The sequence below is a fragment of the Dasypus novemcinctus genome, chromosome 20 (assembly GCF_030445035.2).
Source record: "Dasypus novemcinctus isolate mDasNov1 chromosome 20, mDasNov1.1.hap2, whole genome shotgun sequence".
NCBI lineage: Eukaryota > Metazoa > Chordata > Mammalia > Cingulata > Dasypodidae > Dasypus > Dasypus novemcinctus.
Window position 1 is genome coordinate 49,230,755 of NC_080692.1, and position 14,799 is coordinate 49,245,553.

Below are 14,799 nucleotides of genomic sequence, written 5' to 3' on the forward strand. Positions count from 1 at the left end.
AAAGCCAGATAAAGATACAAAAAAAAAAATAAATTCACACCAAATATCCCTTGTGAGTATAGTTGCAAAAATCCTCAGCAAATCCTAGCAAACTGAATCCAACATGCATTAAAGGAATTACTTACCATTACCAAGTGATATATTTACTGGGTTTGCATGGGTGTTCAACATAAGAGAATTAATGTCATACACCACGTTAAGAGAACAAAGGAAAAATATCCACATGATCAGCTCAATTGATGCAAAAAAGTATTTGACAATATCTAGCCCCGCTTCTTGATAAAAACATTTAGAAAACTAGGAACAGAAGGGAACTTCCTCAACACGATAAAGGGCATATATGAAAAACCCACAGATAATATCATATTCAATGGGGAAAGGCTGAAAGCTTTCCCTCTAAGATCAGGAACAAGGCAAGGGTGACCACTGTTCCCAGTGTTATTTAACATTGTACTAGAAGCGATAGCCAGTGCAATTAGGCAAGAAAAAGAAAAATCATCCAAATTGGGAAGGAAAAAGTAAAACGTTCATTATTTGCAAATGAAAGATTGCTAGATATAGCAAATCCTGAAAAATTGATGACAAAGCCACTAGAGCTGAAAAGCTAAAGCAGAGTGGTTGGGTACAAGAGCAACATGCAAAAATCAGTAGTGTTTCTATACAATAGTAATAAACAATTTAAAGAGGAAATCAAGAAAAAAAGTTCAATTTAGAACAGCAACCAAAAGAATCACATATTTAGGAATCAATTCAACCAAAAATGTAAAGGTCTTAAACGTTGAAAACTACGAAACATTGCTGAAAGAAATAAAAAAAGACCTAAATAAAGAGGTTGTTTTGGGTTCATGGACTGGAAGACGAAATATTGTTAGGATGTCATTTCTACTCAAAGCTATCAATAGATCAGTGCATTCCCAATTAAAATTCTAACGTCTTCTATACAGAAATGGAAAAGCCAATCATCAAATTTATATGGGAGGGTAAGAGGCCCTGCATGGCTAAAACAATTTTGAAAAAGAACAAAGTATGGAGAACTCACAGTTCCCAATTTAAAAGCTTATTACAAGCTACAATAATCAAAACAGCATGGTGCTGGCACCAAGGCAGGCATATAGACTAATGGAATTGAAATTATAGTGTAGAAATAAATGCTCATACTTACAGTCAATTTTTTACAAAGGCGTGAGGTACATTCTATGTAGAAGAAATGATCTCTTCAATAAATGGTGGTGTGAAAACTGGATATGCAAAAGAATGAAGGTGGGCCCTGTCTCACACCATATGAAAAAATTAACTCAAAATGGATCAAAGACCTAAATATAAGTACCAGGACTATAAAAATGAATTGAAATATGAAAAATAATATTTTTTAAAAAAAGAGCCCAGGCCTTAAACTCCGAGAGGAAAATGTAGGGAAGCATCTCCAAACCTTGTGATAAGCAATGGTTTCTGAGACTTCACACCAAAGGCACATGCAACAACAACAAAAATTGATACACGGGACTTACCAAAGTAAAAAACTTTCTTCATCAAAGGACTTCATCATGGCAATAAAAAGACAACCGACAGAGTGGGAGAAAATAATGGAAACTCTGTATCTGATAAGGGTTTCTTATCCATAATATAGAAAGATACCCTACAACTAGGCAAGAAAAAGACAACCCAATTAAATGGGCGAAAGACTTGAATAGACATTTCTCCAAAGTTATATAAGTGACCAAAAGTCACATGAAAAGAGGCTCAACATCGTTAGCCATCAGGGAAATGCCAATGAAAACCGCAGTGCGACACCACTTCACCCCACAGGAACAGTCACTGTTTAAAAAGCAGAAAATAACAAATGTTGGGGAGGATGTGGAGAATTAGGAATCCTTATTCACTGGTAGGAATGTAAAATGGTGCAGCCATGGTGGAAAACAATTTGACAGTTTTTCAGAAAATTAAGTATAGAATTACCTCTTGACCCAGAAGTGCCTCCTCTAGGTATATACCTAAACAATTTGAAATCAGGGACTGAAACAGGTATTTGCACACTGATGTTCACTGCTGCATAATTCATAATTGCCAAGTGTCTATCAAGAGATGAGTATGTAAATACATGTGGTCTATACATACAATAGAATACAGGTTATCAGGGGCCGGGATGGGTTTAGGGAATTGGGGGTTAATTGTACGCAGTTTCTATTTGGGGTGATGGGAAAATGTTGGTAATGGATGATGGTGATGGCAGCACAGCTTTTTAAAAATAACTTAGTGGCAATGCTCCAAAATGCGTTCATCAGTTGCAGTGAGTGTACCACACGATGAAGGATGCTGCTAAGGGGGCAGATGGGGCAGTGTGGGGAGCAGGGCAGATGGGAATCCCCCATACTTGTTATGTAACATTTATGTCATCTAAATATCTTTAAAAATTTTTTTAAAAATAATTAGCACCACTGAATTACATATTTGAATATGTTTACAATGGGAAATTTTAGGTTGCATATATATTACTTGAGTAAACTTTTTAAAAAACACAACCAGTGTACTGTACAACAGAGAACCCCAGTGTAAACTGTGGACTGTAGCTAAAGTAGCCTTACGAGGCTGGAAGATTGTAAGAAAGTCACCACACTAATGCAGTGTTAATAACTGGGAAAACGCTCTCTGTGAGGGGGGTTATTTTGGAACTTTGTTTTCTGCGTAGTTTTTTAATAAACTCATAACTTCGCTAATTAAAAAAATGCAACGATAATAGTATAATGGTTAATGATTGTATACCTAACTCAGAGTTGTGAGGATACTTTGAATGAATACATGTAAAGCACTTAGGACTGTATTTCTCACATGATCATAAATAATAACTCCAGAGGTCAGAATTTTGGAACTTTGACAGAGAGTGCACCACCCAAAATGGGAAAGAACAAAAAAAGACGGTTATCCTTACCCAGCACCGACCTTTGCAGCAGCTGGTGGGCGCAGGCATCCTGGGTGCTTCTTAACCCACTGCCCCACGTTAGGGAAGACTAAGGGTGGCCCTCGTGGAGGGCGGGGGGCCCCTGCGGCCTCCCTGGGAAGCCTCTGCCCCTGGCCCCGCACCTGCCCCCGCTCCGGGCTCCGGGCTCCTGGCCGGGGCGCCCCGGCCCTGCTGCCTCCCGCCATGTCCAGGGACCAGCGCGAGCAGGAGGCCGCACAGCACCGCGAGCGGCCACGCCCGGGGCGCCGCCCAAGCCCCGCCAGATGGCCCGTCCGCCCCTGCGGGTGCGTGGGTGCCCCCGCCGTAGCCCTGGGTTTCGTTGGGCGACTGCTGGCTGCTGTCGAGGCGGGACGGGCGCGGCGCGTGGGCCGGCTGCGCGTGTTCGGGCACCGAGGACAGCGACGCGGCCCTGCCTGGCGGGCGGGCGACCAAGGAAGTGATTGGGGAGACCGCGGGCACCCCTGCGCGCCTGGAGTCGTTTGGGGAGGGGACTCTGGCCTCCGGCCCCGGGGGGGAGGCCTGGGGGTCCCCGGGCTGGCTGGTGCTGGCCGCCGGCGCCCACGGCCGCCCTCGCCTGGCGCCGGGGCCCGGCTGGCTGCGCAGGTCCTCGGGCAGGTCCTCTGGCAGGTCCTCGGGTGGCCTGGGTCCGCCCCGCCCGGTAGGTGACGACCGGCCGTCTGGGTAGGGAGGAGACGCCTGTGCAAACACCAGCAAGTCGGGGTCGATTCCTGAAAGGTGAACAAGGCCGGTTCATTACTTGACCGCCCAGAGAGCCCGGCACGGTGCGGGCAGTGGGCCTGGGGCCCAGCCCAGCGTCTGTCCCCGGAGCCCTGAGCGGCCCGAGAGGCCCGGCCCGGCGCGCCGAGCGCTTCGTGGTCAAGGGCGCGTCCTGGCCTGACCTTGGCCGCCCCGCGGACAACGCTTCCTGCCTGGCGGCCCCGGGGCAGCAGCAGCACAAGTCAGGGCAGGAGCTGCAGACACGGGGCGTCTGGGGTGCTGCCCCCGGGGCACCAGGCCAAAAACGGGCTGGAAACACTAAGGTCAAAAATCCAAAACCAAACAGCGCCGGCCAAGGGTGGGCCCCCGAGCAAGCCCTGAATCGGCCCCTTCCCAGCCCCCAGGAGCCGCCCTGACCCCAGTGCTCGCTGCCCGGCGGGACCCCCCCCCCGGAGCACCAGCGGGCTTTGCCTTCACGAGGGGGACACAGGCCCGGCCACTGGGCCTCTGCCCCACTTTCCCCTCTCTCCCCCTCTCTCTCCCTCTCCTTCGCTCTGTCTCTCCCCTTCTCCCTCTCCCCTCTCTCCCTCTCCCCCCCTGCACTTCTCCCTGGCTCCTCATCTCGCCTCTGCAGTCTTGTCCCCCCTCTCTGCCGCTCCGGAGGCCGCCAGCAGTGGCCCTGCTTCCCGGCCACAGAAGCCCCCACGCGCCCTCTCCCGCCACTCCCCCCAGCAGACCCCCGGCTCTCCCGGCCTGCCTCTGTGCCTTGCCCTGCCGGGTCTCTTCTCGGTCCTCCCCCCCGGGGGGCTCCCGCCTTTGGGCTCTGCCTGGTGCTGTGCTCCTCTCCACAGCCCCCTCCACAGCCCCCCACCCGCGCCCACTTGGCCTCGCGCCCACCCCCCTTCCCTGGGCTCTGAGCTCCTTTCCCCCGAGGCCCCCCACGGGCCCCCCTGGACGTCCCACTTCCAGCTGCATCTGCCCCGTGTCATTCGGTGGCACCGCCGTTCCCAGAGGGACCGCGGACTCCCGCCTTCATCTCCATCCGAGGTCCCCGCGCCGCGGCCCAGCCCAGGCCTCGCCGGGCCTCCGGCCCGCATGTGCCTTTCCCAGACGAAGGGGGTCTAAGCCGCACTTAATACGGCCTCTTCCATGAAATACCCTCCTTCACTTATTTCTGACAGTCAAACCCCAACTCCGCTCTGCCCCAAACCCTTTTGTTGCCTGACCCACCCTATCCTGGCCACCTTTTCTTCCAAGCCCACGCGGGCCCTTCTGGAAGCCAGGTCAGTCTCCTTCCTCTCCCGCTGTCTGACAGAGAGGCCCTTATCGTGCCTTTGCCTGGAGCCTCTTCCAGGAAGCCTTCCCTGAACAGTCTGGCTTTCCTTAGTCTCCCTTCTTGAGCCTCCCTACTTGGGGCAATGTTACGCTTGAAAAACGTTTATTGTGGTAGCATACATCCAACATAAAATTTCTCTTTTTAACCACTTTAAAGCGCACAATTCACTGCCATTAATCCTAGTCACGATGTGTGCTGCCCTCACCGCCATCCGTTACCAAAAATTTTCCATCACCCCAAACAGAAGCTGCACCCCATAAACAAGAACCTGCCTCCCTGCCGCCTCCCCACCCTGTCCTCTACTTTTCTCGTCAAATCAAGGAAGCTGGGAGGAACCTGCGCACAGAGACGTGGCCGCAGTTTCCACGCCGCGGCGCTCACCGGGAGCCGACGCAGCCCCCAGGGCGAGCTGAAAAACACATGTATCTCTTTCGCATTTTCAGGACAAAACTCTATTCTTAAATGGCCACTGATTCACGCCCCGAGATTACGTCCGTGGATAAAGGCTACTTAAATATGCGTTTTCCTAAAGTGACATACCCTGGTCATCTGGGGCCAGTGACCAGCTCGTGCGCGTCAGCAGGTGGCGGCCAGTTTCCCGTTCCCTAACGGCCTTGCAAACCCCTTGTCTGCAAGGCCCACAGCCCTCAAGACTCGCTTAGCGTCGCCACCACTTCCTGGTGGCAGCAGGAACGCCGCCCCGGCTCTCGGGAAGTCGCCTGCAGTACACGACGCAGCACGGCGAGCCCTGGTCCAAGCGCACGCTTGCTCTCCTCTGAAATGAGCGCCTCGTTGCTGAACGTGCCCAACGAAAGGGGATTTCTCTTCACCTTCCTGTCCTGGATGCCCAGAACGTGCCCAGAACAACACGCTGGGAAGGACGGACTCAGCGTCCCCCCGGCTGTCGAGCCAGGTTCCGGGCCGTGGGCCGGGTCAGAGCGTCACCCGCACCCTCCCTGTCAGAGCGTCACCCGCACCCTCCCCGTTACAGCGTGTCACCTGCACCCCCCCGGGCGGCGTGACTACCTGCCGTCAGGTTGTAGAGGACGGTGCCGGCCCCGGGCTGCAGCGCGCAGCTCTCCAGCGCGGGGCAGTGGACGTGCAGGCAGTTGACATCGTCGTGAACGGGCTCGTGGAAGAAGACGGCCAGGTTACAGGAAACTGGAAGGGAAGCGGCGAGGACGGCTGCTGAGGGCGGCGCACGGGACGTTCCTCCCGGAGCCCAGGATTAACCCGGACGAGGCAGCGCCGTTTGCAACCTTCCACGGAGGACGTGACCTTGTCTACCTCTGTTTCTATTCACCTGGAAAACACCTTTCTGAAGAAAATGCTGTTTTTCTCCAAGGACTTTCACGCATTCCGTTCCACGCAGGATTACCTGGAATCTTTTCCCAGTCCTGGCGCTATGTGTGAGGGAGAGACTCAGTGGACGCCGGGAAGCTCATGATTTTTCTAACTATCAGGTGCCCGGGTCCGTGGCCTCAGAACGCCGAGGCGCTGCGGGGCAGCAGAGGGAGCAGAGGGAAGAGGGCCGCGCAGGGCCCGCAGCGCAGGGGCGGCGGCAGGCGAGGGGGCCGGGTGCGGACTGCAGCGCCCAGCGCCGGCCCGCGTGCCAAGGGTGGGAAGAGAGGCCAGCGCGCCCCTGCGGAGGGGAGTGGGTGGGCAGGCCGTCGGCGGGCATGGGCTGCCCCCTTCTCGAAGCAAACCTCAAAACCTGTCGTTTTATTTCTGGCAAAGCCAAAGTCCGATTTGCTGAAGGCAAATCTCCCATCTCTCTGCCCCAAGACTCTCCTCCATGGCAGAGCCATCAGGCCACATCGTGGGAACTGTCCCTTGGCCGGAGGGCCCCGACTGCCCTAGTGAAACAGAGCAGAGCGCGGCAGCAGGTGGTGACCGGGCCTCAGAGCACGCCAGAGCTGCTGCGGCGCGGCTGTTGCACGAGGCTGCCGCTGGGTGGGGGCAGCCCCTGCTTTTGCTCTCTGTATTTTTCCAGAAAGAGAAAGAGGAGGACCTGGGGCAACTGGTTCATTGTTCCTACGCTCCAGAAGGCTGGCTCGCTCCCTGGAGACTCCCCTGAATTCCATGCCCCCCTTGGACACGCGCACCTCCCACCAAGCCGTGGGCCCGGGAGGACAATCGCAGGGATAAGGCTGTGTCCCAGGACTCGTGTCCGGCTCCAGCGCTGAGCTGGCGGCAGGACTGAGGCCTTTGGAAGCTCTGTCTTAGGTAGGCCTTTGGAAGGTCTGGCTTCCGGGTAGAAACGGGATGTGCTTCCTGCCCTCCTGCAGGAAGCAAGCCCCACGGGCTCTGACGTCGCGGAAGCCTCCTGGGGGCTTAGTGTCCCAGAGGTCCAGGCTCGCCAGCCTCCCTGCGGTCAGGGCGGGATAAACCCTGCCCTGGGAGGAAGCGGGAAGCCCACCTTGCCCGCCGCCCCCTGCTGCGGCCGGGGAGCTGGAAGCTCCGGGAGGGGAAATCCAGGCGCACTGCCTTTTCTAAGAGTCTGTTAAACAATTGCTGTCTTCTGTGCCTGAGTGACCTTGGCGGGCTGAGCGGGTGACAGCTTCTCGCTCACCGCCTCTCGAGGGAATCTGCTTGGCCTCCCCGAGGAGCCCCGATTTGCATTCCCGAAATGTGACATGCTCAGCTGGGTGGGCCGCGCTGGCAATGGATAAACAGGTATCGAACTACGGGAAGAAAGTGTGGGGCAGCCAAGAGAATTATTTTAAAGTGTTGTGTTTTCTTCCTTTCCCAGTAGCTGTAAAATCTTGGAAAAATTAGAAAAATTCAGTGAAATTGATTGTTGCTAAATTGTCTTTAAACAATTGTAACTTGAAAGTTTGCAACAATGAAATGCCTTCCTAGTTGCAGGCCTTGACCATATTATACCGGTTATATTTGCACTCTGAATCTGGATATGAGGCCACTAGGATATTTTGAAAATACGGTTATTGTTTTGCTATTTGATATATCTCTTCATATTTCTTTCAGAATGTATGATTCACACCCTAAATTCCTGTCCAGTCCATCTCTCATTTGGTCAACTCAAACAAGCACATTTCAGAAATTTGATATGTCACCAAAAGGTACTTTGAAAAGGAAATGACCACAAGCATTTCTGAAATCATTCGTGGTAGAGTTGGGGCTATAAAAATACTGCTGGCTAACCGGGGCTTCCGCTTAGCCTGTGGGTGAGAAGGGAGCCCAGGCCGTGGCTATCTGTGAACCGTCTGCTCCGGCCAGGCTGCAGACCGCCGTCCCCTGTCCCAGCCCCTGCCCTGGCCCGGGCGTCTCCCCGGTCCCTCTCACTGCGCCCTGGTTCCCGCTCCGGGAAGCCCCCGGCTGGCCCGGCAGGCGCCACTCACCGTCCTTGCGGAGGCAGCAGCTGCGGCTGCACCGCTGGCCCGTGCTCTCCCAGGAGAAGCGCAGCACCCGGGCCCCCAGCCGCTGGGACTCGTCCAGGTCCAGCAGCAGCCCCGGGAAGCGGCGGATCCAGCAGCCGCGGAAGAGCGCGGTGGGCGAGCAGAGCGCGGCCGCGCCGCCCAGGCGCAGCAGCAGGGCCACCGCCGCCAGCAGCGGCACCTGCATGTCCCCGCGGGGGCTGGTGGCCGGTCTGGGCGCCCCGGAAGCCAGCAGCCGGCCCTCGGGGCTTAGGCGCTGGGGCTGAGAGCTCCTCCGAGGGCCACCTCCCAGGGACACGAGGCCACGCTTGGATTGCAAATCCCAGGTGAGCCGGGGTGAGCGACCACCTGCTGGCGGCCGTTCTGAGCCTGTCCCAGGCTAGGCCGACACCCCCTTTAGCCTGAAGAAGTGAATTCTCTCCACCACCCTTTCATTCTCCGAAAGTGAATAGTCACAGACACCTTTTTCTAAGGAAATAACAAGACAGATGGAAATTCTAGCCAAGATCCTTTCTGCGGAAAACAACAATGTAGTCACTTTAGAGTCAGATAAAGGAAGGATCTGTGTCACCAGAAACAAGGCATTGTTCTCTGAGGGCACTTCTGTGTGATTCTCAGGAACCTGGGACTGCAGCCTTATTTTCGATCATGTCTTTTTTTCCTTGACCTTAAATTACGGTATTCAAGTTCACTGGCAAACTAGTTAGTGCACTGGTCTAAGTTCTTCTTGCTTAAAACAGAAACTTGAAAATAAATGAACACTGCAAATGAAATGAAATCAAATGTTTTAATTTTGCAATCACAGCAAAAACATCTAACTGAATCCTGGTCACTCCTGGGGGCCGGGTATTTTTTGGTCAAGGCCAAGTCACAAACTTTCTCCCTAAAAGAACATTGAAGATTCAGCCAGGAGAAGAGGCTCATCACCCAGATGGACGTCGGGGGTGTGCTGCCCCACCAAGGCCACGCAGTGCGAGCCGCAGGGAGACGCGTGAGGAAGTACAAACAGGGCGCGGACCAACCTGCTGTCTGGTATTTCGTGTTTGCGAGCTCAAAAGGGCCTTCTTAGGAAGGGCACACATGAAGGATTGGTATCTCAGACGGAAGAAGTATTTGCTATGAAATGTGCATTAGGGAAATTGGGAAGTCGACTTAAATTGCTAAATATTAACAAAACCACTTCAACTGCGATGTGAAAAGCATTTGAGAAGATACCAAGGCAAGGAAAATGGCCTCTTGCTTTTGGGTTCCTATGATGTTCAAACTGACAAATTAGTTCAAAGCATAAAACTGTTGCTTTGTTGTATCTGTTTTTCAACTAAGCATCAGGGACAGTTTTTGGCATAAAGTATCCTAATGCTTTTTAAAAAAACAAAAAAGTTTTTCTAACCGGCAATCTGTTTCTTCCATACCATTTTGTACCCTGACTTCATTCACTCATTTGACAAAACATGTTTTTAACATTCTTTGAATTTTCATCTCCCCACCTATTGCCTAATAATAGGCAATCTAATGATCATGTATCTTTTGAATTTTAGAACTATATCAATAACAATAAAGAGAAAAAATATTTAAAAGATGGAATAACTTTGAAGACCAAACATTTCACTATTTTCTGAGCAAAAATTATATCATGCACTAATTCCTAACATTGCCTAAGCCACATACATTACATTAAAACAGAGAAATATTTTATTCTAATGAACTTTCAGAAAGCAAATTTTAGCCCTGTACCTGCAAACAGACTATTCCAGCACCCCTGGGGAGCAAGGGGAGGGAGAGGAACAGCAGCAAAGGCAGCCCCCCGTTTCCAGGGAATTCCACAGCTACTTCTGCTAGGGCAGGCCCTGGGGACATGAACCGGAAAGTCCACTTTCTAACCTTTTAACCTCAAGTCTTTGGGTCACACTCAGTGTGGTGTGTTTTGGGGTGATACGCGCTCCTTGCCGTTCTCACGTCCCTGCAGGAGTGATGGACCGAGCCACTATCGTTGGACCCTTCTGCTGTCAAAGGATGTGCAAACGGAGACCAAAGTTTCAATTTAAAGAATCTGCGAGTTCCCCTGTAAATGCACGTTGAAATTAAGAAAAAGGAAATAAACCTTTGTGGTGATGGCACACATATTGAGTCTTCAAACGACTGGGACGCAGTATTTTGGCCAAGAAAGAGCAACTGGCCTGCCGGGAGCCAGCCTGCAGTCAGCCTGCAGCCTGAGCGCCCGGGCAGCCCCCGCGAGGGCCGGCGACAAACGCCGGGAGCTACGAGCAACCCGCTGGGAGGTGGGAATTGTCCCGCGTGCCAGAACCACCGCACCGCGGCCACGCGAGGACGCGCCGCAGCTGCTGCTGGTCGGCCCGCCTCAGAGCAGCTCCCATCAGCTGCGTCCTTAAGACCGGCCTCTCCCACTCACCTCCAGCAGGCCTGAGGCAGCAGCTCTGCTGTGGGGACAGGGCTCTTACTTTGACAAGCGTCCCAGGCGGGTCTTAAGACGTCTGGAACACACTGGCCCGGCGACTGTGACGGATGGAGGCGCTGCCTGCGTCAGGCGCTCACTTGAATTCCAGTCCTTTTAAGACCCTGTGCTGCTTTCAGCTCGTTCAAAGTGCGCTGTAGGCTTTGATGAAAGGAAGGTGTTTACGTTTGACGCTAAGAAGCAAAAAGAAGTCAAAATTTTTAGGAAAAATCCTTCTGTCTGGACTAAAGATATAGAAGTAATTTTTAAGTGATAGTGAAATAATAGCAGAGGTTTATTAAATCCAGAAGGCATTTAAAAAAACAGTCAAGATTTCGTCCTCCTTTTAAAGATTCGAATGGTATTATTTACTTAACATTTTCAGTAGTAAAAAATGAGTGGAAAGTTTATAAAAAGGGGGCCTGGAAAATTTAAATATGTTTTCTTTTAAAAAATTTTGCTTTTATTGAATTGATATGTGGTCATTTAAAAAATCTAAACAATCTAGAAAAGTACACAAAGAATGAAAAACTATTCAAGATCTTATAATCTTAGCATTTTGGTAAACATCCTTCTAGACAGCATTATGAAAAACACATACAGGTCAACGATTCTACTAAATAGAATCACACTATGTATGCTGTCCCAGAACCTGTTTTTAAAGGACCCAATGTAAAATCATATCTTTCAGTGTCTCTAAAGAAAGTTCTTCATCAAATTTGTGATGGGTCTCTGGTATTTCGTTGTACTATGTACCACAGTTTCCTTAGCTGTAAAATATGTAAAGATGGTGTAATAACCCATGTAAGACATTTGCAACAGGCTGGCACATAAAAAATGCTCAATTAATCTTAGCTGCTATTATTATACATTATTGGCTTTCCAGGTTTTCACCGTTAAAAGCAATACTGTTTGCTAGGTCAAAAGGTATATTTTCCATAAATTCTCAAAGAAATAGACTAACTCTGCATTTGACCATTACTTTTTTCTTCTGTGAAACAAATAGCAATACAAAGTGGTAGAAATGAATCATAGTATGGCAAAGACTAATCTGTATCAACAATAAATCTATACGATTTTACCTCCAGTTGTTGATACAAGCAATGTTTTCATGAAGCCTGAAAACATTGCTTGAGGTCTTTTGTGAATAAGGAGTTTCTATTGCTTTGACTTTGTATTTCTAGCTTAGCAGAAAGCGTAACGTGTGAATCACTGAAGTGACGTGACCTTTTAATGACGTTGTTATCAGGAGGGGGCCGAAAGCTTGCAGGAGCAGCGCCCAGGCTTATCAGACGAACGCCCCAGATTCCCTGCCCAGGCCGACCCTGCCACGGTAGTCCCGTGCTTGAACTGCCTTTTGAGCACAGGCCCTTCTTTGAGCGTGATTTCTGGGTCTGTGCTCGAAAGGGAAGCAAAGAGCCTGAAACGTATCTGGGTCAGCCGGGAAACAGAGCACCCATCGGGGAGGCGCTCTAAGGGGCCGGCGGGAGCCACCGGCCTGTTCTGGGCTGACCACCTGGCTTTGTCCCTCAGCGAGGCAAGAGAACCCCAGGCCCACGTTTCTTGGATGCAGGTGGCGCCTCCCAGCAAAAGTTCCTAAGCCCACTGCCCAGGTCCGCACTTGGCCTTGACTTTGGCAAAACAGTTGCTAAAGGCCCGTCACTCTCCCCAAAGGACCCCAGACTGTCTCGCGGCACCGGGACTGAGCGCAGAAGCGGGAGAGTCGGGCGGGGGCGATGTTCCCCCGCTGCGATGCAGAGGGCAGGTGAACCCAGGTGAGGCGCCGCCCTTGTGCGCAGAATCCATGAAAGCACGTCAGTGGTGCAAGTCCTGCACCCATCTTTCCCAATGGAGACCAGAACCGATGGGCTTTTTTGTTTTGTTTTGTTTTCAATTTCAGTTCCTTATTCACGATTAGGAAAATAATAGACCAAATTTCACTATGAAGTAGCTAAATTATACAGTAAGAAGCACAAATGTGACCAAACTGTGTTGAAAGGATTTCATGTCTTATTGATATAACTTTCTTTTCTGTTTTTTGTTTCTTTTTTATCCCTTCCCTCTTCCTAACATAAAAAGTTAATCATCAGTGTAAGGCGTATATTCTGTTTGAAATAGGGGATGGGTCCTTTTGAAGAAGATATTATTTAACAACTTGTTATCCAAGAAGAAAGGAGAAGTTAGTATTTTAAAAAATAATAAAAAAGGGGGTGGGGGGGCCCTTTGGAAAACATCTAAGATTTTAAAAAGCATTTTCATTTTTTAATATGCGCCCAAAAGCATATGTGAAAGAATAGCACAGTGAGTGCTCGTGAACCTATCACCCAGCTCAATAATTATCAACGTTCCGTTAATCTGTTTCTCTTCCTACTTTTTCCCCTTATTTTAAAGCAAGTTCCAGAAATTATTTCACTCATAATACTCAGTGTGCATCTTTAAGATGTAAAAAAAACCACAAACCTTAAAACTATAAAGTATCATTATTGCACCTAACAGAATAAAATTAATAATTAACCTGCGATAGATTTTGGTCAGGCTAGGCTTTCCTGCGCCCTGACTGTACAGTTAATTCATGGCTGGCTCTGACCAAACGGTGAAATGGGTGTTGGAGGCAGGTGCTACCTGCTTATTTTGTCACCTCAGGCAGGTCCCAATGTCTCTGAAATGGGGCCCGGATTGGCTGGTATTTAAGCTTCTTTCTAGCTCAGTGATTCTACCAAAATACAAATAACAAATATTGATGGCAGAGAGTATCCTCAGAACGTGTGCGCGAGGGACTTTCTGTTAAGGAAATGCGGAGCTCTGCTTAGGCCGAGCGGTGCTTTTTCACGCTGAAGAGCTGGAGCCCTTGGGATTCCTTCGGATAGCTGTGCTCCATCCTCGTGGAAGCGAAAAGAAGCATCGTGGAAAAACCTGAGAACCGAAGCGTGAAATCCCTGGCACCCACCTGACCTGACACTCTTACCCTGAGGGAAGGCCCACGAGTAAACGAGTGGGGGGCGAGGGCACCTCTTGGTGTCTCCCCCTCCCCGACGTGCAGGGCCGCGGAGCCACAGGATGTGCGTTCTGTCCGAGGTATTATTTAACAATTTGTATTATTTAACAACTTGTTATTCAAGAAGAATAACAAAATGCAACACTGCCCTTCCCACGCTGGACTCTTGGGGCGGCTTCCCCCTCCCGTCGGGGACGTCCCCCAGGGCTCCTCGTGCGGGGAGGGGAGCCCACCCGAGCCCCCTCCCCGGGGGAATCCGCGCCTCAGGAGCGGCCGCGGGCCGGGACGTGCGGGGCTGGGGGAGAGGAGGGAGGGGTGGTCGCCCCTGGGCCCCCCAGGCTGCTCGGGGCGGGGCGGGCGGCGCGCAGGACCACCTGCAGGCAAGGCGAGCCGGAGCGCCCGGCCTGGGCCCCGGACAGCCCCGCGCGCCGGCGGGACAGCAGCGGTCGCGGGACAAGGATTTGCCAGGAAATGATCTGTGCTACGAGGGGAAGCACGGCGGGCCCGCGCGGTCGGGCTTGGCTCCGGCGCCGCACCGCAGTCCTTCGGGCAGCAGGAGGGGTCCCCGCAGCCCCCCGGCGGCCCGGCCCGCCCCCCGGCCTTCCCGGCCGCCTCCTGGGCTGCCCCGGCCCCCGCCCTGCCCCGCACAGCCGCGGGGGAGCACCCGCGCCGCCTCCCGCGCCCGCCTCCGCCCGGGCCCGGCGGCGGGAGCCGCGCCCTGGGCGCGCCGGGGAGGCTGCGGGGCCGGGCGGCGGGTCCAGCGGGCCGCGGGGCCTGCGGCGGAGGGGAGGGGCGTGGAGGCGGTGCGGGCCGCCCTCCCCGCTGCCGCCGCCAGGGGCCGAGCGACGCCGGGCGCGCCGGCCGGGCCTTCCGGGTGCGGGGCGGCCGCGCGGGCAGGGCCGGGGGCGCGGGGCCGAGGGCGCAGGTCTGCGGGCGCGGGGACTC

At 52.4% G+C, this 14,799-nt stretch overlaps 1 protein-coding gene and 1 long non-coding RNA gene across 2 annotated transcripts; both read right to left on the reverse strand.

The window, feature by feature from the left end:
- Window positions 1–2,278: 2,278 nt before the first annotated feature.
- Window positions 2,279–8,594, reverse strand: MANSC4 (MANSC domain containing 4). The gene is made up of 4 exons (XM_004449315.2): window positions 8,372–8,594; window positions 6,036–6,170; window positions 3,079–3,684; window positions 2,279–2,316 (listed from the first exon to the last, which is right to left on the reverse strand). The coding sequence occupies exons 1-4, from the start codon at window positions 8,592–8,594 to the stop codon at window positions 2,279–2,281; spliced, it is 1,002 nt and encodes a 333-aa protein (XP_004449372.2).
- A 586-nt stretch (window positions 8,595–9,180) lies between these two features.
- Window positions 9,181–14,392, reverse strand: LOC139437095 (uncharacterized). Its single transcript, XR_011646683.1, has 2 exons — window positions 10,867–14,392; window positions 9,181–10,469 (listed from the first exon to the last, which is right to left on the reverse strand). It is a non-coding gene; the product is annotated as an uncharacterized lncRNA (long non-coding RNA).
- Window positions 14,393–14,799: the final 407 nt, after the last annotated feature.